The sequence below is a fragment of the Macrobrachium nipponense genome, chromosome 19, assembly GCF_015104395.2.
Source record: "Macrobrachium nipponense isolate FS-2020 chromosome 19, ASM1510439v2, whole genome shotgun sequence".
NCBI classification, from domain to species: domain Eukaryota; kingdom Metazoa; phylum Arthropoda; class Malacostraca; order Decapoda; family Palaemonidae; genus Macrobrachium; species Macrobrachium nipponense.
Genome location: NC_061088.1, coordinates 35,187,692 through 35,213,886, shown reverse-complemented (window position 1 = coordinate 35,213,886; position 26,195 = coordinate 35,187,692). Strand labels below are relative to the sequence as shown.

Sequence of the window (26,195 nt, the reverse complement as noted above, 5' to 3'; positions counted from 1 at the left end):
GGATGATCCAAATGGCAAAATCATCTACATATAATGAACTCTGTACACCAGTTGGTAGTTGTTTTGTAATATCATTAATAGCCATGATAAAAAGGGTGGTGCTCAAAACACTACCTTGTGGAACTCCTTCATATTGTCGGTACTCCTTTGATAAAACACCATTTATCTTAACTCTAAAGTTCTTTCCTTTAAAAATTGTGCTATGTTTAAGGGTAAAAATCCTCTGTCCAGAATAATGCATTTCCTTTAAAATCTGATGATTCCGTGTCTTGTCATAGGCATTCTCCATATCAAAGAAGATGGCTGTGGCATAGCTGTTTGAAGCAAATGCTTTCCCAATATCGGTGTTAAGTAAAGTTAAAGGATCTAGGGTAGATCTTGGTTTCCTATATCCATATTGTGAAACGGAAAAGTATCCTGTTTTTTCAAGATACCAGATTAATCTGTTGTTAATCATTTTCTCAAACAATTTACATAAGCAGCTTCATAATGCTATTGGTCTGTAGCTATCTGTGTCATAAGGATCTTTGCCTGGCTTCAAGAATGGAAGGTCCAGTGCTTTCCGCCAATCTTGTGGTAATTATATTTCATCCATATTTTGTTATATAGCTTTAATAAATATTGTAAACTGTTTGGGTGAAGGCATTTCAACATTTCAAATGTGATCATATCTTCACCCGGGGCTGTATTGGAGCATGTTGACAATGCCGATTGAAGTTCATCCATGGTAAAGCAATCATTGTATGAATAATATTGATTAGTCTGAAAATTGTTATTTTTTCTACTTTTTCTTTAATGGTGCAAAAAGATTTTGACAAACCTTTGGAAATATTACTTTAATGTTCTGCTATAGGCAAGTTGCTACCTCTTTAGGATCATATAATTATCAGTTTGCTATTAATTTTCAAAACTGGGACATGGGATTGAAAGTTTTTCCTAGTATTTTATGGACTTTTTTCCATATCTTATTTAGGGGTGTATCTTTGCACACCGATTTTAGGTAGTTACACCAAGATTTTCTTTGTGCTTCATTAAATATTTGTTTAGCTACAGCACATGACCTTTTATAATCTGTGTAATCCGAATCGTTTCTCGACTTCTTAAATTTTCTTTGGGCTTTACTACGGGCCTTCTTTGCTTTCTTACACTCCTCATTCCACCAAGGAACTGGACATTTAATCTTTACTTGTGCTACAAATGGTATAGATGACTCTGCAGCATCAATTACCAGAACTAAAAACATAACCAGAATAGTTAGTTTGTCCAAATTATTATCCCATAATGAAACATTCCTCGTGCATTCACTAAAATCTTCCCAATTGGCTTTATTGGCATTAAATTTATTAATTGATATCTCTCCAGTGAAATTTAGAATACTTATTAAAACAGGAAAATGATCGCTACCACACAAATCATGTGTTCCAAAAATATTGTCTGTTAGATCTTGTGAGCACAAGGACAAAATTTAATCTATGAGAGTAATTTTTTGTTCGTTGGTTTGTCTTTATCTAATATATGGAGTTGATTATCTATAACAAAATCAAGTATCATATTGCCTCTGGAGCTTTATTTTCCATCATGCCATGATAAATGTCTTACGTTGAAATCTCCTAGAAGTAGCATTGGTTGGGGAAGCTTCTTGACCAAGCCATTCAACTTGTCTAAATCTATATTATTATTTGGACTTAAGATATACAGAGCAAATCATTATAATTTCCTTTAGTTGTATCTGAACTGCTAAGCCATTTATTTCAGATGAAAGATTATTATATTGTGAAAGGTACATCTTTTCTAATGAGAATCATATTACCTTGCTGATTAGCAAAGCGAGTTGATAACGTGCAAATTTTTTTTGAAAAACTGGAGGAAATAGGTAAAAATGTTTCATTGGGGCAGATACAAATTGGGCTATATTCATCAACTAGTTTAACCAACTTGTTTTTGTTAATACTAAGAATGTTTCATTGCAATATGAATGAGGGGGTCTCATTATTTGTAGAAGTGAATTTAACTTATTTTCGTCGGTCTTACGACCCTGAGCTGAAAGAACTGGGTCCACTTTAGTTTTTGAATTGGAACTTTTGCTGTACATAGGAATTTTGCTTCTAGCACCTTTTCTATAATCTGGTGGCATAGCATAGTCTCGTACTAGTGACTTATATTATTTGATGTTTGGTTTTCTTGTAGGTTCCTTAGTTTTCTGTAAAGCTATTTCGTTCGAGTAATTTTCTGAAGGGAGTTTACTATCGGTGGCAAAAACAATGGTTCCCTCCGAGCTGGTAGTTTTCAAACTTTTACTATTGTGACTATGAAGATTTTTCTCGTTCTTAGGTGAGGATGGTTCACTGTATGTTCTAGGTCTCTTTCGTATCTCTGCTGGTCCATTTAGTTCTCTTAATATTTCCTCAATTTCTTCAGTATTTTATAGTTAGTTTGTTACAGCATATCCTTGGAGATATACTTTCTTCTTTCTTTTGACATTTGTTAACAGAGACATCCTCTCTCTGTTAATCAAGACGATCATCTACTGCAATGTTGGTCAGTGTTTGAACTTATTACTTATCTCAATAGTATTGTTTTAATCTGGTTTTTCTAGTTATTTTGTGAATGACCTCGTGGGTTCCAGTGCTTGGCTTTTGGCCTAGTCTATATTCAATAAATTCTTTGAAACATTGAGGTATCAAGACCAATTATCACCAACGCCAACCCTCGTGGCCTACCTTGTCATACATCCATCATAGATCGCGTTTGGTCCACTATTATGCTGTGTGCTACTGGAGACCTATTCACCCCCACAGTCGTTTAAGAGGATAGAAGATCCCTCGATAAACAAAAGGCCCCATACTTCAGCAGCTCCTTTCAAATCTCTTCAGTTGGGCCCTGGCCGTGGAAGAAGTAATACTGATGGAACCTCCATGCCTTCTCTAATTTGTCCATTTTCTATTGACAGGCCACAACCGATGTAACTAACATTACCAGCGAGATGGTGTAAATCTCTCACAGACCGAGGGTCTCATTATGATTTATGCAATCATTTGCACCTAGGTGCTTGCTGATGATTATTCCTCCTGGAAGGACCATTCAGGTGCCATTTATCCACCACACAATGAGAACAATCTGCAAACAGACCAAAGGACTAAGAACCAAAAATTTCTCCAGACATGTTTCTATACAGAACAATTTGGGAACCGGAAAGCTTCATTTCCCCAACATCTTTGTCATTTCATTCCCAAGGTTTAACCAGTCTTAACCCTCTGATTTGGTCACTCACCAGAACATAATACAGTAGTCATGTTAATCATCTTTTTTAAAATTATAGCATTAATACTAAAGAGCCTTGATTTTACCAAATGCTATTCAGCAGGTGCTAATTGCCATTTACACAAAATTTTCTCGTAGCTTAAATTCACTTTGAAAGGGAAATTACTAAATTATGAAACTTTCAACCACCCGCAAATAACAGCATGGTAGGTGACCACTCTCCATCTCTTTAGGTCTTGCATGTCAGATGGCACAGTTTCCTTGCATACACAATCTTTGACAGTTTTCTTTTTTTTACCCGTTTCCCACTGGCACCAATTTATTTTATGGTTAAGACCGAAGGTTTGTTCTGCATGAGAACAAAGTAGTGCTTTCAGTCTACATTTACCACTAGAAAATCTGTATTGTAGTAACTTGCAGTATTTGGTTACATGAGTGTCTAAGGACTTTATCTAAACCATTTTCAACAGAAATATAAGATTCAAAGGGGGAAAAATGAAAATCTTATTATCCGCTTAAAGTTTATTGGCGATTCATTTACTGTGGGGGGAAAAGAGAAAAATATTATTAAAACCAATAATAAAAATGAAGCACCTACCTACAATATTCACCAAATCTGCACAAAAATTAATACATTTGAAAAATGACATACATACTACCATATAAAAATTGCAACTTTCAACAATACTAACCTAAAATCTAAAGAACAACTAGATAACTATTGTAATTCAGTAATTTGGGTGTTAATTTCAGCACAAAACACACTTGATGCTCTTAGCATATAACAAGAGCTGGAAGGAAACTGATTTAGTGATTTAGTATGGTTAATATGACAACTTCAAATCAAAAGGACTTAAACTTGACACACAACAGAATTCCATTCAGTACTTTAAAAATTACAAAAGGAGATATTCTTGCCAAAAATGCCCCTGTTGTCTTTAAAGGAGGGCTTTAAAGCATGTCTGTCAGTCTTGTTTGTTATATTTTCAAATAGTACCATAAACACTGCTATTAAATCTTTTATTTAATATCCTGAACAATACTGAATTCAAATCTAGACTACACTCATATCTTAAATACAAAGGAATCAGATTCCAATTACCAGGCCACACTACTTTCATACACCATTAAATCTTGTAATTTTAGTGCCAAAAATACTTGCTGCCCTACAAACAGCAATCGTTATGCACAACAGCCTGCTGAATGTATGTACTTGGACTAAAAAAGCTTCCTCAAAACACTTTACTGACCTATCCAATTCATATAGACTGCAAAGCTACAGGATACTGTAATTATTAAGTATTTATTGTCATTCTATGATGAATTACTTTATTTACTACTATTCCACGAGCTTACTATTATCAACAACCAAATGCTAAGGTACCATTTGAAAAACAAAGCATTAATTAAAGAGCACTCAACCGAAAAACCCAAAACCCACTTACTCCGCACCTCATTTTTACTTCTGTAAGAGGAACAATAAATGTATCAATATTACCATTTACAAAGTCTAACCTACTATACTACGACAGTAAAAATATTAAACCACTATACATTTTTTATTCACTTAATATTATAACTTAGCTCTTAAAGATCCAGTAAATGCTGGCTACTATTTCCATGAACACAGCATTACAAAGGAGATACTGTACCTTCTGCAACAAAAAATAAAAATGGCACCAATTAGTACAATAAACCTAAAGTGGGGCATGACAGTAAAATATCATCAAATTGATCAGCAATGCCATAATAAGCAAAACATTCCTCAATGTTCATAACCCTCCTATAATTTCATTTCTTTAATATATACTCAAAGGAACATATACTACTTACTTTCTTGGTTGCGGAGGCCAACTTCGCCTTCTCAGTACCACGAGCCTTCTTCATTCTGTTCTTACGTTCCTTTCTGGTCTTACGGCCAATCTTCTTAATTTCAACTAGTCCTTGCTGTGAATTGAGTCAAGAAGTTTACACTAAGTAATGTAGTGTAAAATAAAACCTAAGAAAATCTAAAATGCTAGAAACTGTATAACAAACAATACGTATTCCTAAACTGGATAAAATTTTCCCTGAACATCAAACATTTATCTATATCTCCCTCATTTTTACTACAAATTACTTACTCTGGCAAGACGGTATTTTGGTTCAATCTTTTTGGCGTATTCAAGAGTGTCATATATCAAAGCAAAGCCAGTGGTTTTGCCACCACCAAACTGTGTCTTGAACCCAAAGGCAAAGACGACATCACCGGTTGTCTTGTACATCTGAAAGATTCACCAAATCATAATTTAAATATCTAAGTCAGCAATTTTCAATAACCAGTTATTTTGAGATTTAAGAGAGCAAGAGTATGACTACAGATACAAAGACAATACATCGTTAACATGTTACAACAAAATACTGTGTACCAAGATTTACATACCTTAGCTAACTTGGCTTTGATTTCTGATTTTGGTACTGTTGCTCTACCTGGATGCAGAACATCTACAACCTGTAAAAATTTTTCTTTCTTTTTATTCAGAAAAGCAGAATACTATTTATCTATAGGATAGGCATCTGTAAAATTTGGAAGAAAAAAAAAAAAAAAAAAAAAAAAAAAAAAAAAAAAAAAAAAAGCATGTACAGAATTCTAATTGAAATCATTTAATCCAGTGATCAATTATACATTTATCTTATAATTTAAAAAAGGAAATAATCATGCAGTATATATAGGTACAAAAGTATCATTTGCCTCAAAACAATAAGCTGTACTATGGTCTGCTGGAACTACTACTGTACTGTATGTAATAGTACTTATATATATTTTTGTTGTGAGTGCAAATATTTGTATGGACCAATTAATTTGAAGAAAAAAAAAAGTATGGGAAGGGGGAAGAGAAAAAAATATACCATATAGAAGTACACTACACACACACACACACATATATAGTATATATACATATATATAAATTGTTATCCATGTTCAAGCAACTAGCATTTTTTTTTTGTACCAGACAGCAGATATATATATAATTGCATTAAAAAATATATCGACAACCGTGCACTTACACTTTAAATATCAACTGCCAATTTTGCCAAATATTTTATATACAGCAACATCATCTCATTCTAAGCAAAACTATTTTCGCAGCACCACATCCAATCTCACCCTAAATGAAAATTTATCTGTTCCCCAAAACCACAGAACAAGAAACATTGAAAAGAATTTTTCTATTCTAGACTGATCATGGTGACATTTCCACAGTAAGGAATTTATCTATGTAACAACAACACTTTGGACTTGATCCACTAAAATGAGCACTACCCTGCTCTTTTGTAGTGATCACTTCATAATGTGGTACATTAACAATGGAACCATGTTTGTATGTTGTGAAACTAATACCTATATTATTTTATGTATCCTTCATTGATAAAAACAAGCATATCCTCTTTTCACCACTAGGCATTAGTAACCTCTACAATCTAACTAACTTTTTCCCATCACTTTTTCCAGTGCCAGCTACCTATAACTAATAAATAAACTTTTTTTTTTTTAAATAGTCTTAATACATGATGTTATAAACCTTCCAAAAGAATTCTAATTTTAGTACAAAAGGCCATAATGCTGTTGCAAATACGTAGTACCATACAATATTGAACCATGTGGCAATATAAAAAGCTTTAAGAACTGGCATCTCAAGGTTGGCATTTCCAATATAACACTTTACAAACAATCAAATTCACACATACCCATTACAAAGAACCCATGAAAATTTCCATGCAATTTGAATGAAGGTTACAAGGTAACTGAACAGTACTAATATAGTACATACACAAATTAAGTAACTTTGGAGTGAATAGTAGTACATCATTATTATAAATTACAGTAACCTAGCATCCAACTTTAAATCTCAACATAATGTACAGTGCTTACCATCTGCTTCCTGTTAAGGAGCCGGTTGGTCAGAAACTTTCTGGTCCGGATCGTAGCCGTACGTTCTGACTGCAGAAAATAGAAAATATCAAAAACATTAGAAAATGTTAAATGATTAAAACATCACATTCAAAGGTAATGCACTAATTTTTAAAACTGATAAAATATAACAAATTCTTAGTAATTTGTATTATTCCTAGCTATAGTATGTAGTACTTACCTCGAACTGCTTTTACAAGAGATACCTGGATTTGTCAAATCCGGAACCAACCAGAAAATTCCTGTTATTCAACCTACCTCGCCAGGTACATGCCACAAGGGTCGAAGCCCACTCGACCTATGACCTCACTCGCCGGTCTTTCCTCGTATGCCCCAAAAAGCCTGGTCTCCTACCCTAACCCTAATAAAGTGGGGATGGTAGGGAGGGCCTAGTTTAAGCAGTTCGAGGTACGTAGAGCTAGGAAAAATGACAAAATTTCTAAGACAATTTGTATTTTTCATAGCTACAAACCTGAGGTTCTTAACGATAGGATAATTTCTAGCGCCTAGCTGGATCCAGTTAAAAACCAGATGAAAGCAAGGAATCTTGTGATATCTGGCACCGCATGCGTAGATTGGGTGAAGAGTGGTCCTTTCACCTACGCCACCACATCAGTCTTTCCCAACTCAGGATGTCTTAACACACAGAGGGGCGGCCAGAGGCGGGCAGTATAATGTTAAGACCTCAGGTTTGTAGCTATGAAAAATACAAATTGTCTTAGAAAATTTGTCATTTGTTCATATGCGAACAAACCTTCGGTCTTAATAATAGGATAGACTCATACTTGGAGAGAGGTACAAGCCACCCTAAACCAGCTGGAGGCCTACCCACCAGTCCAACTTCCAGAAATGACTTCTGGAAAGGGACTAAAGCCCGTTTAGAAGCTAAATAAATTTATATTTAACCATTCAGACCCTGAGTGATGTACAATATATGAGAGACCCATTGTACATATAGGGAACCAAAGAGAAACTTTGACTATCCAATAGCAAGCCAATACACCAGGGTTTGTACTACTCCCAACTCCTCCTTGCCAAGGAGAGGGGCATATGCTACCGAATAGAGGGTTTGATATTTGTATACTAAGTGACCACACTATTAGTATGACTACCTTAATCACCTGTATCGGACCAGTCCAGCGAATGACGTGTCTATTCCTTAACCAGCCCGGGGAAGAAGAAGAAGAAGAAAAAAAAAGACCAGCCAACTCACTCATTCTCTCATCCACACAATCATCTTATGTAAGATACAAATGTGCACTGTTAAGGGCAACTGTTACACAACCTGTAGGGCAGCCACCTCAGGACCCAGGGGAAACGTGTCCGCAGACCTGTGGGCAACATCTTCAAGATAAAAAGAGGTGAACGTGGACTGGCATAACCAAGTACCAGCGCTCAGCACTCTATGCACAACCCACTCAGCACTCTTTGTACAGCCAATTTCTTTTTGAAAGCCAGAGGGGGGACCAATACCACTAACATCATGCGCTCTAGCCTGCACAGACGTGGTGGTGGAATCATCAAGAGTCAAGTATGCCTGTCTGATGGCTTCCCGTATCCAAAAAGATATAGTATTCTTAAGACACCTCTTTCTTTGTGCGGCCTGTGCTAACAAAAAGTCTGCACAGCCTGGTCTAAGGTGCCGAGTCCTTTTAAGATAGCAACGCAGGGCCTGGACAGGGCACAACAAAAGCTCTAGCAAGGGAAGTTCAACAATGACACCAACTGCCTGGTACATCCAAGGAAATTACAATTTTTTGGTAGAAAAAAGGAGCGTGCACTAGAAAAGTATAAGGTCATGAAGTGCATAAATTTTTTACACATTCATGATTATTAATTTGAAAATATTCGTTGTTGAAAAAGTAACTATATTCCTAACTCAAATATCTAAAGTTTTGGTGTGAGCAGTAGCTACGACGTTGTTCGTGCTCTTCTATTATTTATCAGTGTTGCCAATTGGTATGTGTTTACCCTCCAGACTGGGTATAAGACTTAACTGGGTATAAGTCTTAACTGGGTATAAGACTTACACAAAACCGGGGAAATAAGTGAAATCAGCGTACCTATTTGTAGTATGTTACCATATTAGTGCAATTTTATCATTATTGCATTACTATGTCAACTAGAATTCATGGAAACAAGTTTGTAATTACATCGGCGTATGTGTGAAGCTCCACTAGATTGGCAACGATGCTGTCATTTTGCCGTCGTCTCCTCATATCTACTTTAGAAAAATGTAATTTTCCGGGGTTAATTTGGTTGCAGAAAAGGTAAAATAGACATGAATTGAATAAACATTTTGAAGTAACACAGTAAAATTAAACTAAATAATGAGTAAAGTAAACTATTAAAGGAATAAAGCTTTGCACCTCATAAACCATGTAGTTGTGTGCTGCTCGCAACTGTGTTTGTAGTGAGCACTTGGGAACCAAGAACTACAACGTGCAATTTTGATTGAATTAAGACCAAAACATGTATAATTACAATCAAATAAGCACTGTGGAGTTTCAGTTGTACTGGCTGCGCAGATGAATCCACCGATTACAAGGTAAAACTGAATTTCAGTTCAAACCATGAACTTGGGAATAAGAAGTTTCATACTTTCACTGATACAGGAAACAAAATGTTTTATTGTTTGCAAAAAAAAAAAAAAAAAAAAAAAAAAAAAAAAAAAAAAAATAAATAAATAATAATAGACATGAATTAAATACAGTTCAGTTAGCCACGGGTATGTCCGCTAGTAATCGGCGGACGAATACAAACAAGATGCAGCCGTTTGTTTGGGTGCCAGTTTCGAAAGTATGTGTAGTAATAAAAAGCCAAATAACCTATAAAAACGGTAAGGGGGGACCTTGTTGGGAAATGGGTTTTTTGGGTGGGGGGAGAACACAGAAGGGCAAATGCCCTTAAAACGGTAAGGTGGGGCCCTATTAGGAAACCAGGGTTTTTGGGTAGGGGGAATACAATGAACACTAGGAAAATCATGAAATGGCTGTGTGGATGCCCCCCCCCCACACTCAGTTTAGTTGGCCAAGGGTATCATCTGCTAGGTAATCGGTTCATGAGATGTGCGGACTGGGTAACTAAACTGTCCCCTTACTCTACATTCGTAGACAAACATATGGGCTATTAGCCTAAGTGGACGTTCTGTTCATGAGATGCGCGTTCTAGGTTAAAACATCACGGACGACCAACCCTCATCATGCTGGACGGGTCTTATTCACTTGATATTTAATTGATGAAACAAGAATACAATTGCAACTCTAAGCATACCATTTAAAAGATTGAAGTTTCGTCAACATAATGGGATATATGCAAGCCCCATACGAACTAAACTGAGCATGTGACGCTCATCGTAAAATATGTTTTCAAGGCAGTTTTGAAATCCAATATGGCAGCTACCGTGTGGATGGAAGGGTCTGGTCAGAGATGGACACCATCTTTCCCAGCACTCATTTGAACAATGATAGCGTATGTATGTAACGTTTATTGATCTTACTCAAGATTGCAGTTGTAATCAGCACAATAAAACAAAATTTTGTTGCCTATATTAGTGAAAGTATGAAATTTGTTATTCCAGGGGTCATGGTTTGAATTGAATTCATTTTTACCTTGTAATCGGTGGTTTTTATCCTTACTGCCATCACAACTGAAACTCCAAAGTGCTCATTTGATTGTTATTACACACATTTTGGTCTCGATTCACTCCACATTGCACTTTAAACAAGTTGCTGTTCCTGGTTCCTAAGCGCACGCCACAAACACAGTTACGACAGCAGACGACGAAACTGCAAAGTTTTATTCCCTAAATTGTTTACTTTACTCGTTATTTAGTTCAACTTTACTTTGTAATTTAAAAATGTTAATTCAACGCATGTCTATTATCCCTTTTTTGCAACCAAATTACCCCCGAAAAATTACAGATATTTCTGTAGATACAATCCAACGTTTCTAACCTTGTCGTACATCTGGCTGCCGATAACCATAGAGGAACAGACTACGGATAAGTGGATTATATTTGTTTGTTTGTTTTTTTTGCTAGCACTTTTCATTGATTCAAGTCTATATTAGTATTTTGAATTTCTTTAATAACTATGCCAGAAATAAATGTTACCTTTAATGTTTGCATTAGTGGAGGCTTCACACATACGCCAATTCATTATTACTATAAACTGTTTCCATGAATTCAAGTTGTCATAGTAATACAATAATGATAAAATTGCATTATTATTTATGTACATATACTTCCAATACATAGCCTAATTTCACCAATTTCCACGTTTTGTGTAAGTCTTACACCCAGTTTGGAGGGTGAACACATACCGAATAGAGAGAGAGAGAGAGAGAGAGAGAGAGAGAGAGAGAGAGGAAGGCGAAGGAAGGAAGAAGGAAAGGACAGGGGTGGCAGTGTAGGGGGGAGGAGAGGGTAGGTGGAGCTTTTAACGCGTGTTCGTATCCATTTCTGCATAATGGAGTTTCTGTCTTTTGGTACAAGGACAAGTGTCGTTATTCTTTACGATTAGTGATTCATGATACCCTTATAAATTACGGCACTGGGTGTCGTGCACTATAGCAAAATCTCGTTCTGATACGAGTGTTCGTTACAGAAATAGGTATTGCCCAAACACGTGCTTGCACTCTCTGAAACCCATAGTAGGTGTGCCACTTAGTTGTCAGGCAAGTTTTTTGTAATAAAGTATTTTTTACAAGCTAGCTATTGAATAAATTTGTATTTTTCTCAATCAAAACATATGCCCCTCAATGCTAACTTTCCTCTTTTAACGACTTTCTGGTCATTGCAAATTCAGCCCCATAATTTCTTATGGTGCGAAAACAGACAGAGGCCCAGGAACCGAAAACGATTGCATCACTCTACGGCGATAATCCGGCAGTAAAACTTCTTCATATATCCAAAAAGTAAATAATAAAGATACATATGCGCATTACGATTATAGCCTAACAATTACATGAATAGCTGATATTCTGCATGAATAACTGGTAAACTGTTCTCCAAGAAAGTTGAGTAAAGCAATTATTTACAATAGGTACGAAAGCCAAGATGTCGTGACATCATAATACAGGACTTAAACGAATGTTCTAATTCCAAAAAATAATTACTTAAATTTGAGTCAGAATAGAGTTACTTTTTCAATAACGAATATTTTCAAATTAATCATCATAAATGTAAAATATTGATCTTTTACTATTTACTTAAAAAATTATCCAAGTGCACGCTTCGTCGTCTTCTACCAAAACAGTTGTTTACTAACAAACGTGCTGGTAACTTTCCGTGTTCCGATTGTTGTGATGAAAGTGCCTCAGCATCTGTGGGTACAAGTGGTGTGCAGATTTATCACAGGAAATGGGAAGTTTATCGACACAAGCAACTCCGTAAACATCGAGATGGTGTCAATCTTCTAAACATTTTGAGTTGTAAGTAAAAATGTTGAAAGAGTTTTGGTGAGATTTGGACTGCCGTGTACACCGTTTTTCACTAACCCTCTGTTTAAATCTTAAAATTTGGCCTTAATTTCTAACTTTGGAGAAAATACTTACTTCGAAAGGAGAGTAGAGGTCTTTAGCTCCGTTTCTCACCAACAACAAGTCGCGACTGATGCCCATCTCGGGTGTCAGGACGCGTTATAATGTACTTTTTTGGGGTGGTACACATTGATCGTACATGGTCCACCCCTGTACCATGCGGTTTTTTACCCTATAGGGGGAAACATCAGTACAGGCCAACCCTCATCACGGTAGACGGGTCTTATTCACTCGATATTTAATTGGTGAAACATGAATACAATTGCAACTCTAAGCATACCATTTAAAAGACTGAAGTTTCGTCAACATATTGTGATATATGAAAGCCCCATACGAACTAAAATAAGCATGTGAGCTCTTCGTAAAATATGTTTTCAAGGCAGTTTTGAAATCCAATATGGCGGCCACGTTTTTCATGGACGGTTCTCATCAGTGACGGACACCATCTTTCCCCAGCCTTCCAGCACTCATTTGAACAATGTTAGCGTATGTATGTAACGTTATTGATCTTACTCAAGATTGCAGTTGTAATCAGCACAATAAAAACAACATTTTGTTGCCTATATTAGTGAAAGTATGAAACTTGTTATTCCCGGGGTTATGGTTGGAACTGAATTCATTCTTACCTTGTAATCGGCGGTTTTTATCCTTACTGCCATCACAACTGAAACTCCACAGTGCTTATTTGATTGTTATTATACACATTTTGGTCTCAGTTCACTCCACATTGCACTTTAAACCCGTTGCTGTTCCTGGTTTCTAAGCGCGCGCGCCATAAACACAATTACAAACAGCAGACGAGACGACAGACGACGACAGACGACGAAACTGCAAAGTTTTATTCCCTAAACTGTTACTTTACTCGTTATTTAGTTTAAATTTACATTGTTATTTAAAAATTTTGATTTAATTCATGTATATTATCCCTTTTTTGCAACCAAATTACCCCGAAAAATTACAGATATTTCTAACGTAGATAAAATCAATGTTTCTAACGTTTTCGTACATCTGGCTGCCGAAAACCATAGAGGAACGAATACGGAAAAGTGCATAGAGGAACGACTACGTTTTTTTTTTTTGCTTTTTTGTTTTTGCTAGCACTTTTCATTGATTTCAGTCTTTATTAGTATTTTGAATTTCTTAAATAATCGTATGCCAGAAATAAATGTAACCTTAAGTTTGCATGCTAAGAATGGCAAAATCATCGTTGCCACATTAGTGGAGGCTTCACACATACGCCGTTCCATTATCCTGTTAAGCGTCCGCCCCTGATGAGCTCGCTGCTAACGTACCGTCACGCTTTTTTTGTAATCAGGGATCATAGCACTGATGATAGTTTTCAAAGTTAATATTGATTTTTATGCTTGTTATTCATACTGTAATTAACTGTTGGAAATTCTCTCTCTCTCTCTCTCTCTCTCTCTCTCTCTCTCTCTCTCTCTCTCTCTCTCTCTCTCTCTCGGAGTCCAGTCACTCGGCAAAGAAAAGTCAATCTTCACTCCCGCAATGGAAGAAAAGTTTGTATCATCACTGGAGGATTCAGAACTAGAGCTCTCATCATCAAATAGGTTATCAATACCACACTCCTCATCTAGTATTTGATTGATCTCACCTAAAGAAATATGCCTCCTCTTGGGACATTCATTGTGAAAGACGCGAAATCCAATTTGTTCTCGATAAACGCCCGAAGCGTATTGAAAGAAAACCAACAGGGACAGGCAGTTTTCTAGCATAAGCGACCACCAGGAAAGAGTTGCCAGGCTGGAAATAAGTTTCCCATGTGCTGAGAGTGTTACCAAATGATGTTCCTACACTTTCTATGCGAGTAAACGTATTATTACGGGGCTGACGACTTGACAAGCACAGTTAAAGTCTTGAACGTAATATCCCGTTGAAGGCGCTACCGAGTAGATCGCGGTAAACGTATTATTACGTGGGTGACGCTTAACAGGTTATAAACTGTTTCCATGAATTCTAGTTGTCATAGTAATGCAATAATGATAAAATTGCTTTAATATTTATGTATATATACTTCCAATACATAGCCTAATTTCACCAATTTCAACGTTTTGTGTGTAGTCTTATACCCAGTTTGGAGGGTCAACACATACCGAATGGCAACAGAGAGAGAGAGAGAGAGAGAGAGAGAGAAAGGAAGGCGGAGGAACGAAGAAGAAAAGGGATGGGGGGGGGGGGGGGGGGGGGGGGAGAGGGTAGGTGGAGCTTTATACGCGTGTTCGTATCCATTTCTGCATAATGGAGTTTTTGTCTCTTGGTACAAGGACAAGTGTCGTTATTCTTTACGATTAGTGATTCACGATACCCTTATAAATTACGGCACTGGGTGTAATGCACTATAGCAAAATCTCGTTCTGTTAAGAGTGTTCGTTACAGAAATAGGTATTGCCCAAAAACCTGCTTGCACTGTCTCTGAAACCCATAGTAGACATGCTGCTTAGTTGTCAATCAAGTTTTTATAACCAATATTTTTTACAAGCTAGCTATTGAATACATTTTTATTTTTCTCAGTCAAAACATATGCCCCTCAATGCTAACTTTCCCTCTTTTAAAAACGACTTTCTGGTCATTGCAAATTCGGCCCCATAATTTCTTATGGTGCGAAAACAGACAAGAGGCCCATGGACCGAAAACGATTGCGTCACACTACGGCGATAATCCAGCAGTAAAACATCTTCATATATCCAAAAAGTAAATAATAAAGATATATATGCGCATTACGATTATAACAATTACATGTATAGCTGATAACAATCTGCATGAATAACTGGTAAACTGTTCTGCAATGACAGTTGAGTATAGCAATTATTTACAATAGGTACGAAAGTCAAGATGTCGTGACGTCATAATACAGAACTTGAAAGAACGTTCTAATTCAGAAAAATAATTACTTAAATTTGAGTCAGAGTCGAGTTACTTTTTCAATAACGAATATTTTCAAATTAATCATCATAAATATGTAAAATATTGATGTTTTACTACTTATTTAAAAATTAGCCAAGAGCACGCTTCTCGTCATCTTCCTACCCCAACAGCTGTTTACGCCTGGCTTGTTGTTGATGAGAAATCGTGTTTCGATTGTTGTGATAAAAGTGCTCCAGCGTCTGTGGGTACAAGTGGTGTGCGGATTTATCACAGGAAATGGTTAGTTTATTGACACAAGCTACTCCGTAAACATCGAGATGGCGTCAATCTTCGAAACATTTTTAGTTGTAAGTAAAAATTTCTAAAGCGTTTTGGTGAGATTTCCACTGCCGTGGGCGCCATTTTCAGTACCCTCTGTTTAAATCTGTTTAAATCTTAAAATTTGGCCATAATTTCTAACTTTGGGGAAAATACTTACTTCGAAAGGAGAGTAGAGGTCTTTAGCTCCGTTTCTCACCAACAACAAGTCGCGACTGATGCCCATCTCGGGTGTCAGGACGCGTTATAATGTACTTTTTCGGAGGGTGGCTTGCACTGATGGTAGCTGGCCTGCGTGGCCTGCTTTGATGTTTTACCCTATACGCTAACATTGTTCAAATGAGTGCTGGGAAGGCTGGAAAAGATGGTGTCTGTTACTGACCAGAACCTGCCATCCACACGGTAGCCGCCATATTGGATTTCAAAACTGCCTTGAAAACATATTTTACGAAGAGCATCACATGCTAATTTTAGTACGTGGGGCTTTCATGTATCACATTATGTTGACGAAACTTCAATCTTTGGAATGGTATGCTTAGAGTTGTAATTGTATTCTTGTTTCACCAATTAAATATCGAGTGAATAGGACCCGTCCAGCATGATAAGGGTTGGTAGTCAGTGATGTTTTACCCTTATTACTTAAAATTCTTGTTCAGGAGGTAAAACTGCATAGAAAAACTGCAACTGCCAGACTAGGACAGCGTGGAATAGTACCCTAGATCTACCTTCAGTTTAACCAGTTTACATAAATATCTCACTGACAAGCTCCATTGTGGGGTTACCCATAAAATATAGTTTTGCTGAGCATACCTAACCATTGTATACAAGGCTATAAAAATAGCCAGCAGTGCCGTGTTAACTAGAGTAGGATTCAGATTTGCATGGTATACCGCCAATTCACTGTGCACTTGAAGGTCTACCGTAAATCTTTTCCAATCTCATGTTGACCACTTAAGGCTTAATGGTTTTCGAAAAACCGAGTTTCCCTATTCTGACCAGCCATGCCAACCATGGTTACGGAAAAAGCAAAGATTCGGCTTGGAAATACAGCAAGTGTATGAAACAAAATTGCAGCATAGTCCATTCCATGATGTAGATCTTAACAACAACCACTCCTAATTGCTTGTTAAAAACTTTCTAGTCAAGTAATGTGATAAATTCGGTGCGAATTCTATTCTCATGACCCCTCTACTGGTTTTGTTTACATTCTGGACCGATCACTTTTAAACAGTTAAGATTAGTTTTTAACAATAAAATTACTACAAAACGTAGAGGAGACTTTAATTTAAACCATCAATGACCAATAGTTACAATAACCCGGCATCTAAACAGCTCGATGATAGAAATAAACAACGATAATTCTTACCTTTCTTTCCTTCCCCATGTTTGAGTTTGATGAAAGAACTGAAAGGCGGACGGTGGATGGTATCAACGTGACCAGAAATTTTGAAACCCTGGAAAATTATTGATAATTTTTTTCATTATATATTCTATATTTATATAATTTATATGAGATAAAAAACATTTTTATACTATCATAAATTTTTTTTTTAATTTTAAATCGTTAATAAAAGCCCAATTAGATATTTGACGATATCAACGTTTTCTTTCATTGCTCGCTAAGGTTTAGGGTAAACTACTTTATTTAATATTATGTATCTTTATAAAGGTTATGAGCAATAGTGTATAATTAGAAATGATTTTCTTGCTTCAGTTAGTTACCTGTAAACCTTTTCCAGAATAGTGTGCGTTAATACAGTACTAACAGTATTATTTAAAGTCAAACAGCTAAGGTTAAGTTGCATAGAGTTGGCGCCTTAAATTTCTCGCTATAGACATCACAAAACAGTTAAACATTTCCCGTTAGCCTAAGTACTAATACAGTAATACAATAAGAGTAGATCCTAAAACATTTTGTCCCCTTGATATTTTTAAGCAGTTATTCACTTAAAGTAACAAATGGTATTTTAACCACATGCACTAATAATTTATAAAGATGGCATGCAACTTTATCATATACTAAAAATCTGATTCCCATATTTTCATTGCTTTTTTTACTTCCGACAGCTCAATTTTTTGTGGAATTAAAGGAGAAATATCAATTTTTCAAATTAGCATGCTACCACTATTTAACCGATTAATGAATTCACCAAGAGAACTTAAAGTCAAGTCTTTGGGAGGAATTCATTGGTGTAGATCGAAGCCATCGAGATTTGAGGGCTAATGTCCAGGAAAACCAATCGTACACTTTCATCTGTGGAATGAACTGGTACAAGTGAATAATTTGGCATACAAAAGGATAAGTGAATCATTGAATGATGGTATGCAGTTGCACAGGAAAGCTTATTCCCCCTTCCCCCCCAACCCCCCGCCCCCCCCCCCCCCCGTCCCTGTCTTCTGATGCATAGCCCAGAAGGCTGGCTTAACGTTAATTCATAATAGGTACTAAATCAATCAGAATCATCACGCGCGTAGTACAGTATTATGTCTTATAGTGGGAAAATTCTAGCGGTTAAAATACACTACTTGTGCTGCATTCAAAGGGAAATTAAGGATGTTACACTTTGTTTTGTATACGTATTTTCATTTGAACTGGCTCGGTAAACAGGCATCCACAGACCAGAACGCCTTCTGTTAAAAAGTTGTTGGTTTAGATTTAGCCGGAATGAACTCATCACTCACTGTACTATCTTGAACTTAACAGATTCTTAAAAGGAATATAAAATGTCTCGTGTGGACCTGTGGAGCTATTCCAATCAACTGGGTTGATCTTAAAAACCACAAAGTAACTTCAGTAGCATGTAAGCATAATTAAAACATAATGATTGTAAAAAAAATACATGTGAACAAATGAATATTATGCACACCCTAAATTATTATTATTAATATTTAAAAAGATTCAGGCAAAGGCGCAATTTCTAGGATTGTAGGCTAAACCGGATGCCTTAATACTTAAATGAGAGGTGACAGTTGGATCCACCAAGCCAAGTAGTTAAATTTCATGGTCAGCTGGGTAGGAAGAGATCAGATGGGAATATATAACAAAAGGCAGAGTAATGCTAATGTAATGTAGCCGGGAAGCTGCCGTAATTGATTCAGAGACTATACTCCGCAAAGAACCAATTCAGTTCTGCCTGGCTAACTAGAATAATCAACGTGAATAGCCACTTAGAGGTGGAAGGATATTTATTGCATTATATTTTTTAACTTATAAAAAAATGAAAATTGTGATTTTCCCCAAACAATTAATGCCTTTGTTGTATGAAACTAAATAAAATTGCCATTACCAAGTGATATTGCTGTTCATCGACGGATGGTCTCTTGTTTGTCAATCTTGTATAAGTTGTATCGTAATAGATATCTTTCACAATCACAAATCACAATTGATTCCTGGTTCCCCTTTTCCCGCCGAGAGGCGAGAGCTACCATATTTGTTGAACAGCAGCTCAGTTAAGCGGTAAATATATCTTGCTGTCGAAGTCCTCACGAGTGCTTTTCCAGTTGAGGTCCGTTCTTGTGACACCAATGGACTGTGGAACTGCCCTCCTCAGGATGTTATGCAATTGGTACCTCAAAGCGAAGATGCAATGTATTACTACCCTAAAACAATACTTGTATTTTGTTTGCATTTTTATCTATTTGTTTTTTTAATTTGTTATTTTTTTATTGTTTTTAAACTAATCTTTTTTCCATTACCTTCTGTTACTTCTTTCTAATGAGCACATTGTCTCTGAAAGCTTGAATATCATGTCGATGGGCCCCTATAAGCTTGTTCCATATGAATCGGTTTTCACCCGCCGGAATAATAATAATAATAATAATAATAATAATCATGTAATAATAATAAATAATAATAATTAATAACCACTAACTAACACTAACTTAACTACTACTATATACTACTACTACTACTACTACTACTACTAATAATAATAATAATAATAATAATAATAATAATAATAATAATAATAATAATAATAATAATAATAATAATACCACTACTACTACTACTACTACTACTACTACTACTACTACTACTACTACTACTAAATAATAATAATAATAATAATAATAATAATAATAATAATAATAATATGGAATGCAGTGTACACAAAGCTTGGTGGAATATCATTCTTGCAAACGTACCTTACACTAAACCAGCTTACTCGGGACGCGTGCAAGATTTCCCTTGATGCACAAGTTGCAAACATTACAAATTTACAATCCAAACTTGACGCGAAGTGGTCTTTGAAATTAATACTCAGAATTAGTACTAACAACAAGGATCAAATAAAAGGGAGACAAATCAAACACGTTCATATACTCTCAGTTATGAATAGAAACAAAATAATTGAAGAGAAATATAGCCTCTAAATTCAGTAATTCAAACCAATTAAAATGTGCTAAAATCTACGGCCAAATAGCCTGTTATTTCACCAACAAAATTTTTGAAAATATACGCTATACATTTTATTAAAAATAATCTTTGTTCAACATGCAATTATCTATTTTTTTCAATATTTTCATTCTAATAAATAAATCATGAATATCCTATCCTAAATTTCCTGTATCTTTAACTCAATGGAAAACTCATTTTTCATACCTTTTTAGGCTTTCCTAAGCTGGCTCGCCCTCTAAACAACAACAAAAACAACAAAGTAGTTTGTAGGCCTATTCCCTGAGTAAGCGAAAAATAATGAAGGCAATTTAAGTAAAGTTTGAGAAGCCAGATCCCAACCTTGGGAATGTTAGTTCTTCCCTGAAACTTAGACCAAGGCGCTTCGGACCATTCTGCGCACTGGTTATGTCTGTTTGGTATCTCTCTCTCTCTCTCTCTCTCTCTCTCTCTCTCTCTCTCTCTCTCGACCAGTAATAAGAGAAACTGACAAACTCACCCATAGCTGAACGGCGGTAAATCTAAACAAAGAACTCCCCCAACCCCAACCATGAAAGTTATAAATATACTTTTCCATACCACATTTTTCTATTGTTTCAGGAAATGGCACTATATCTTGCTAGGGCTTTATTTATTCCACATGGATGTGTACTCGCCCTGAATAATAATAACTGACGTTCACATGTGCTCAGTGTAGCCTTTCCTCTGAACATTGCCGATGAAAAGCAAAACCGACATTTTATCGTTTACACCAACGGCTGGGGTCTCTAGCCCTTCCGGCATCATAATGATTTATCGTAATGTAACAAAATCGTGGTATAATATGAATCTCTCTCTCTCTCTCTCTCTCTCTCTCTCGTCTCTACGGTCATCTCTCGTCTCTCTCTCTCTCTCTCTCTCTCTCTCTCTCTCTCTCTCTCTCTCTCCACAGGGCCTGCGAGGAACGTATAATTCGAAGGAATAGAGGAAACCTAGAAAGTGACATAGATGGACTGGAAGAGGCAGCATGAGTGAGTTCATGTGGGTTAGACCGAGGCTAACGAGAGAGACTGCTGATTAGCATTTTTTGAAGGTGAATGAAATTATTGATGCTGCAACATTGAATTGAAGATAGACAATAATACAGTTAAATTGCAGACCTAAATAAAAAAAAAAATCAGAATAAGGGATTTATTCTTTAGTTGCTACACTTCGAAATTTCGTTTACTTTGGGAATTTGGAATGCAAGCATATCAGTCACTTTGCCATAAGTTTCATATTCTGTGTATAATCTTGTTTTAGTTTTCTGTAAAAGAAAACGCAAGAATAATCCCAATTCAGCTACAGCTGTTGAAACGACAGAGAGAACTCCAATGAAATAAGAGAGGCCATCTTGTTAATAGGCCTAGCCTTCAAAAGTTAGCCAGAGCACACCTTTATGGGCGATTAACTTATGGGCGATTAACTTATATCGCCCTTGATGGGCGATTAACTTATATATGTTACAGACAGATAGGGAAACCGGGCATGTCACAAACTGCCTGAAATTTCGGGCTGGTAGCGAAATTAGTGCTATTTAGTACTAGCAACTGGCGGATCAAAATGTCCCTAAGTGCATTAATTTCGCTAACTGCCTGAAATGTCAAGCAGTCCGTGTAATGTCTTGTTTCGTTATCTGCCTGTAACATATATAAGCAATAGTCTGGTATATCACTATAAAAGCCTTCGCATAGGAACCGCAAAACATAAACTATTTTCGAAAGAAATATAGGGATTTGACAGCGAGAATAGCCGAGTACTTTGAAAACCGGTTGTGTTCATTTAAGATTATTTTGTCATCTTTTGTTAGATTAGTTATGACTTTCCTTTGAATTTAATTTCCTTTGTTTGTGTTAATAAAGTATAAAAAACGGTTTCATTCCTCAGTGGTCATCGATGTTGTCATTTACTTAATATTCTGCTAACAAACTTCATTTTATTCTTTTAACTTTTACATTTCTTGTTTTCTTTGCATCAGATAGTTTTTATTATGCATTAGCATTATGCTAGGCATTCTCATTGACCTTTTACGGTTGCAGCTGTGACCCTGTTTGTTATTTGTCCATCTCGATTTTCGTTCCCTCTCTGTCTTCTAACATATGAGGTAAAACCGGTCGCTTGTGCATAATTGATAATCAGAAAATTACTTAAAAGCAATAAAATACCATCTTACTTTACACCCTCTCCTAACACTTGATTCTCATAGTGCAACCGCGAGGTTTTCCTCCCGTTGCACCTTTCATATCTTTTATTGTCAATTTCCATTTCAGATCTGAATGACCAGTGCTTTGGCCTAAATTCTATATTAAACTCAACTCAGAAGAAATCCAAGTGGTAAACATCAGCTGTACCTTCCTCCCATCGTAGGTTCATTTATATTCTTCTCATTCACTAAGATCAAATATATCGACGGACTCCACCATGAAAACTGGTGAAACAACCAGAGAAAATAGGAAATACAGGTTTTCATGTTCCAACATTTTCGCTCTCCATCAGGCCTCTTCAGAGGATGATTAATGACTAAGAAAAATAGACACCTGACATATGCTTACATTTGACCAGAAGTACTGCATAAAATAAAAAAGTAAATATTGTAAATTGTGTTTACAACTATTACAAGGTAACATAAAACACACTATTATTTGATACACTGTTCGCCAAATAGAAAGAATAGCGATCAATAAGGCTAAATAGTAATTATGTGAAAACCTAAGTCACCGGCCTATATCAAATAACTGAGCTGATATTCGTGATATGAAGAAAGAGCCGGCCTGTCTTGATTAAACCTATATTAGTAATATGAGTTATTGTTTTCACTGTATTGGATGTATGTTTTTTTATTTTATTTATTTATTTATTTATTTTTTTTTTTTTTACTTTAGTTTAACCAGACCACTGAGTTAATATTAACTCTCCTAGGGCTGGCCCGAAGGATTAGACATGCTATTTAAAATCTCTATAAATTATTATCTAAAAAATAAATATTTAATATCTGGAATATATTATAAATTACTATATATTATATTTTATCTTTTAAATTATTAATTTAAGGAATTTTAAAATATTAAAAAGAGAAAAATTGTCACTTTCTGATAATATTTCTTTAAAAGAATATCCTCTAAATGATATGTCTCTTTGGATTCTATATTTTGGACAGATTTTAAAAATATGTTTTACTGTTATTAGTACATTACATATTTCGCACATAGGTACAGAGGCATGGGGTTACTCATTAGGTAACCATGTGTCAGCTTAGTGTGACTTAGCCATGTCAATATTACTGAATTCTTGCGGCATTTCTGATAGGATGATGGCCACGGGTCTACAGTTTCTTTTATTTCACTTAATTTCTTGTTAGGATGGTTTTTCTTAATTACCGATTTACTGTGTCTAATATTATCTTCTAGTGGTGATAATTCTGCTGATATTGGGAGTGTTCATTCTAGTGTCTTTTGCATAGGTGTCTGCTTTTTCATTGCCCTCTAATCCTATGTGAGATGGTATTCAGCACAGAGTAACAGATATCTTTTTCCTTTCCATTTCATGTATTGTAGGTCTAATTTCATTTATAATTTTGTTTTTTGGAGTATAGAGCTTATTGCATTTATTGAACTTAGTGAATCCCTAAAGATCGTTACTTCATTAAACTGGTTTTCAGATATAGTTGTTAATGCTGTTTTAATTGCTAATAATTCAGCAGTGAACACATGCTTTGCTTTGTACGGAGGATTGAATCTTTATGTTGTTTCCGTAAACAGCGAATCCAACTCCCATGTCATCTTTGGAACCATCCGTATATATATTATTACTATTGTGTATCTTAATATGTTCCAGAGCATATTGTTTCATAGCGAGGGGATTATTCAATTTATTAATTGGTATTGTACATAGTTTGTTACATATCTGGGGAGCACTTATCAACCATGGAGGCATTATTTTGTTAAAATTGTAAAATTTAATATTATAAAGGTCATTGTCATTAAATAATATATTAGCTCTAGCAGGGAATGATGGGATAATTTTTGTATTCCAGGAACAATCTGGATCTTTAAATAAATCTTTGGTTTTTGCTGGACTATTTACAATTTTTAAAGCTATAAGATAGTAGCATTTCTCCACTTTCTATAATCAAGGATTGGACTTGTGATGATTTGAATGCTCCAGTGGCTAACCGAAGCCCAAGATGATGCACTGGATCTAGCATTTTGAGAGTAGTCTCACTAGCAGAACTATAAATTGGATTGCCATATTCCAATATTGGTAGAACTGTAGCCTTATACAGTTTTAATAATGTTTCTCTATCAGCACCCCATGAAGTGTGAGCTAGTTATATAATATATATATCTATATGGTATATCTATATATATATATATTATATATATATATATTATAATATATATATAGATATATATATATATATATATTATATATATTAATATATATTATATATTATATATTATATATTTAAAGCTTTCAAGACCTTTGCTTTGCTATGTCTCACGTGGGCCTTCCAGTTCAAATGATTGTCAAAATATAGGCCTAAGAATTTGACTTCTGGATAAAATTGGATGGGAGTGTTATTCATGGTAAGAGATATAACTTGATTTTTGAGCCAGCGTTGATCCTTATAAAATGTTATTGTTATTGAAAATTTAAATCCAACAGATAATGCCCATTGTTCAATTTTAGCTATAAAGATATTTAAAATTCTTTGGATGAGGCGTAGGTTGTTTGAAGTGTAAAAAATGGCAAAATCATCAACATATAATCTGTTGTTTACATCTTTTGGAAGCATTTTAACAATATTATTGATTGCTAATGCAAATAATGTGCTGCTTAATACACTACCTTGAGGGATACCCTCTTTTACTTCAAATGTTTCTGATAATACTGTTTCAATTTTAGTCTGGAATGGTCTTTCTGTTAGGAAATTTCGTATAAAAATTGGGAGTTCACCCCTTAGATTTATGTCATATAGAGATTTTAAGATTGAATATCTCCATGTTGTACCATAAGCCTTTTGAATGTCGAATAAGACTACGACAGTAATTTTCTTTTGTACAAATCCTCTTTTGATTTGACCTTCTAGTGATGTTAATGAGTTTAAAGTTGAATGATTTTTCCTACTTCCTGATTGGGTTGCTGCTAGAACTTTATTTTTCTCTAAATACCATATAAGTGTATTATTTACTATTTTTTCCATGAGTTTACACAGACAACTAGTTAGTAATATAGGTCTATAATTATTTACGGATGTTGGATCTTTGCCAGGTTTGGGTATAGGAATTAGAATAGCGTGTTTCCATGCTTTGGGAAGTAGTTTCTTTTTTCCGTAGGTGATTATGAAATTTTAATAAGTATTCTTTGGCTTGAATGTTCAGATGTATAAGGAGTTCAAAAGAGATATTATCCTTTCCTGGAGCAGAGTTACTACAAGTTTTTAGTGCAGCATCAAATTCTTCTGATGTAAATGGGACATTGTAGTATAATTGTTGACTTGTTTCAAAATTTATTATATGTTTTTCTTCATTCCTTTTTCTAATGCGAAAATGTTCATCTAAATTCAAGCTATTGCCTATTGATTAGACCTATTATATTTGATATTTCACCTGACAAGTCTGAGACGTAATAATCCCAAGCTGATTTCCTATTGCTAATAACTTTTTTCCGGAATTGAGCAGAATATCTTATTCAATAAAGGTTTGATATAATCAATTTCTATAGCTATTAATACTAACCCTTTCAATGTATATCTATTAATTTTATATAATTGTTATATCTTTGGTTTAGTCTGTCTAATCGTCTACTCATCTTGTGCTTCAGTTG

General features: G+C 35.3%; 2 protein-coding genes across 2 annotated transcripts in view; both read right to left on the bottom strand.

Annotated features, from left to right (window-relative positions):
- The window catches only part of LOC135216124 (alkylated DNA repair protein alkB homolog 8-like), a 267,193-nt gene extending 253,682 nt beyond the window's left edge, over window positions 1-13,511 (bottom strand). The window contains exon 1 of the mRNA XM_064251192.1: window positions 13,381-13,511. Within this exon, the coding sequence (XP_064107262.1) occupies window positions 13,381-13,413 (33 nt within the window). The 5' untranslated portion in view covers window positions 13,414-13,511. The remainder of the gene's footprint in view (window positions 1-13,380) is intronic.
- On the bottom strand, window positions 5,095-19,277 carry LOC135216149 (small ribosomal subunit protein eS24-like; the record flags this gene model as incomplete). The annotated part of the gene is given in 6 exon segments (XM_064251249.1): window positions 5,095-5,208; window positions 5,385-5,525; window positions 5,684-5,752; window positions 7,175-7,243; window positions 17,322-17,409; window positions 19,243-19,277. Coding segments are annotated over 6 exon segments (501 nt in total), but the record flags the coding sequence as incomplete, so codon positions are not given.
- Window positions 19,278-26,195: the final 6,918 nt, after the last annotated feature.